Source organism: Hyperoodon ampullatus (genome assembly GCF_949752795.1).
Source record: "Hyperoodon ampullatus genome assembly, chromosome: 3".
Classification (NCBI taxonomy): Eukaryota; Metazoa; Chordata; class Mammalia; order Artiodactyla; family Ziphiidae; genus Hyperoodon; species Hyperoodon ampullatus.
The window spans coordinates 104,114,488-104,115,858 of record NC_136916.1 but is presented as its reverse complement, the minus strand read 5'-3'; the positions used below and the strand labels follow the sequence as shown (position 1 = coordinate 104,115,858).

Genomic DNA, 1,371 nt, shown 5'->3' with positions numbered 1-1,371 from the left:
CTTCCCTTCCAGTGACTAAGACTCTGTGTTCCCAATGCAGGGGGCCTGGGTTTGATCCCTGGTTAGGGAACTAGATACCTCATGCATGCTGCAACTAAGAGTCCGCATGCTGCAACTAAAAGATCCGCATGCTGTAACTAAAAGATCCGTGTGCTACAACGAAGATCCCCCATGCCATAACTAAGACCCGGCACAGCCAAATAAATAAATTAATTAAATATTAAAAAAAAATTTTTTTTGACTGCAGAAGAGTTTACCCTAGATCTGAGATGGAGACCTTCCCTCTGCTGCTACTTGGCTTGGGTTTGGTTTTTGCAGGAGTTTTGGAAAGCATAATGGAGATAATTAAAGAAGAATTTTTAGAGGAAGTGATGCAATATTACATGGCAAAAAGTGACCAGGAACAACAGACCATTGAGGTATTAATACATTTGACTCTGTTATATAAAAATACCAGCCTCAGCATGTCCAAAGATATTACGTCTTCCTCATAACTGACATTCAGAAGATTACATTACAGCTTCCCCTCCAAAAGCAGTCCAGGTAATTAAAAAAATACTGCAATGACATGACAGTGTGGAGAAAAATTTCAGAAGCTAATGAGCCATTCACGTTGAGCAATAACTTCATCCATGCCTCCATGGAAGTTGTCGACGGGGTCCCCAAGGCCCCCAGCTGCAAGTGTGGACAGAATCCTGGCATAAGCTGCTCTGAGAGCCCAGAACTGGGGACCACTACATGCCAGTTCACTATGGGCAAACAATTCCCCAGTTGCCAATACCACAGTGTTACCTCATTAAAGAAAAAATTCTGATGAGCTGGTTAGTTAGTGGCTCTAACTTGTAAATCCCACAGGACTTTGAGACTAGAGTCTATCTAAAGAAGGACATACTTATTCTCATTATTGGTTATTGCTTTCTATTATCTACATCTACCCTTTCAGCACTATAGGAAACTCTTGATTATTTATACTAACTGGAGAAAATGAAAAATTCAAAATTGTGAATAATTCAATTAAAATGTATAACCGATCCTGGAGTGTAGATACTTTCTCCCTTTCTCTCTCCTACACACACACACATGCACACACAAGCTTTCTCTGAACCAAACTGAATTCCAACCTAGCTCAGCTATAAAGCCAAGAAGCAGAGTTTACCCAACTTGACAGAATTAAGGAGAGAAGGCCCCAAACCAATACAGATAATTGAAAGGTAATTGTACTGCCACTGAGATTATTCAGAGAAATAGTGAATGACATAGGGGATATTACTATCATTGCTTCTCTTCAAAGAAGTATGTACATTGATGCATGCACACAAATGTGAGCACCCACCTATGCAGCCATGGGATCTGCCTGTCCTCCAGAAGATG

At 40.6% G+C, this 1,371-nt stretch overlaps 1 protein-coding gene across 1 annotated transcript; it reads left to right on the top strand.

Annotated features, from left to right (window-relative positions):
• Positions 1–251: 251 nt before the first annotated feature.
• RNASE11 (ribonuclease A family member 11 (inactive)) lies at positions 252–814 on the top strand (the record flags this gene model as incomplete). The annotated part of the gene is given in 3 exon segments (XM_079699145.1): positions 252–491; positions 495–548; positions 551–814. Coding segments are annotated over 3 exon segments (540 nt in total). The 5' UTR covers positions 252–269.
• Positions 815–1,371: the final 557 nt, after the last annotated feature.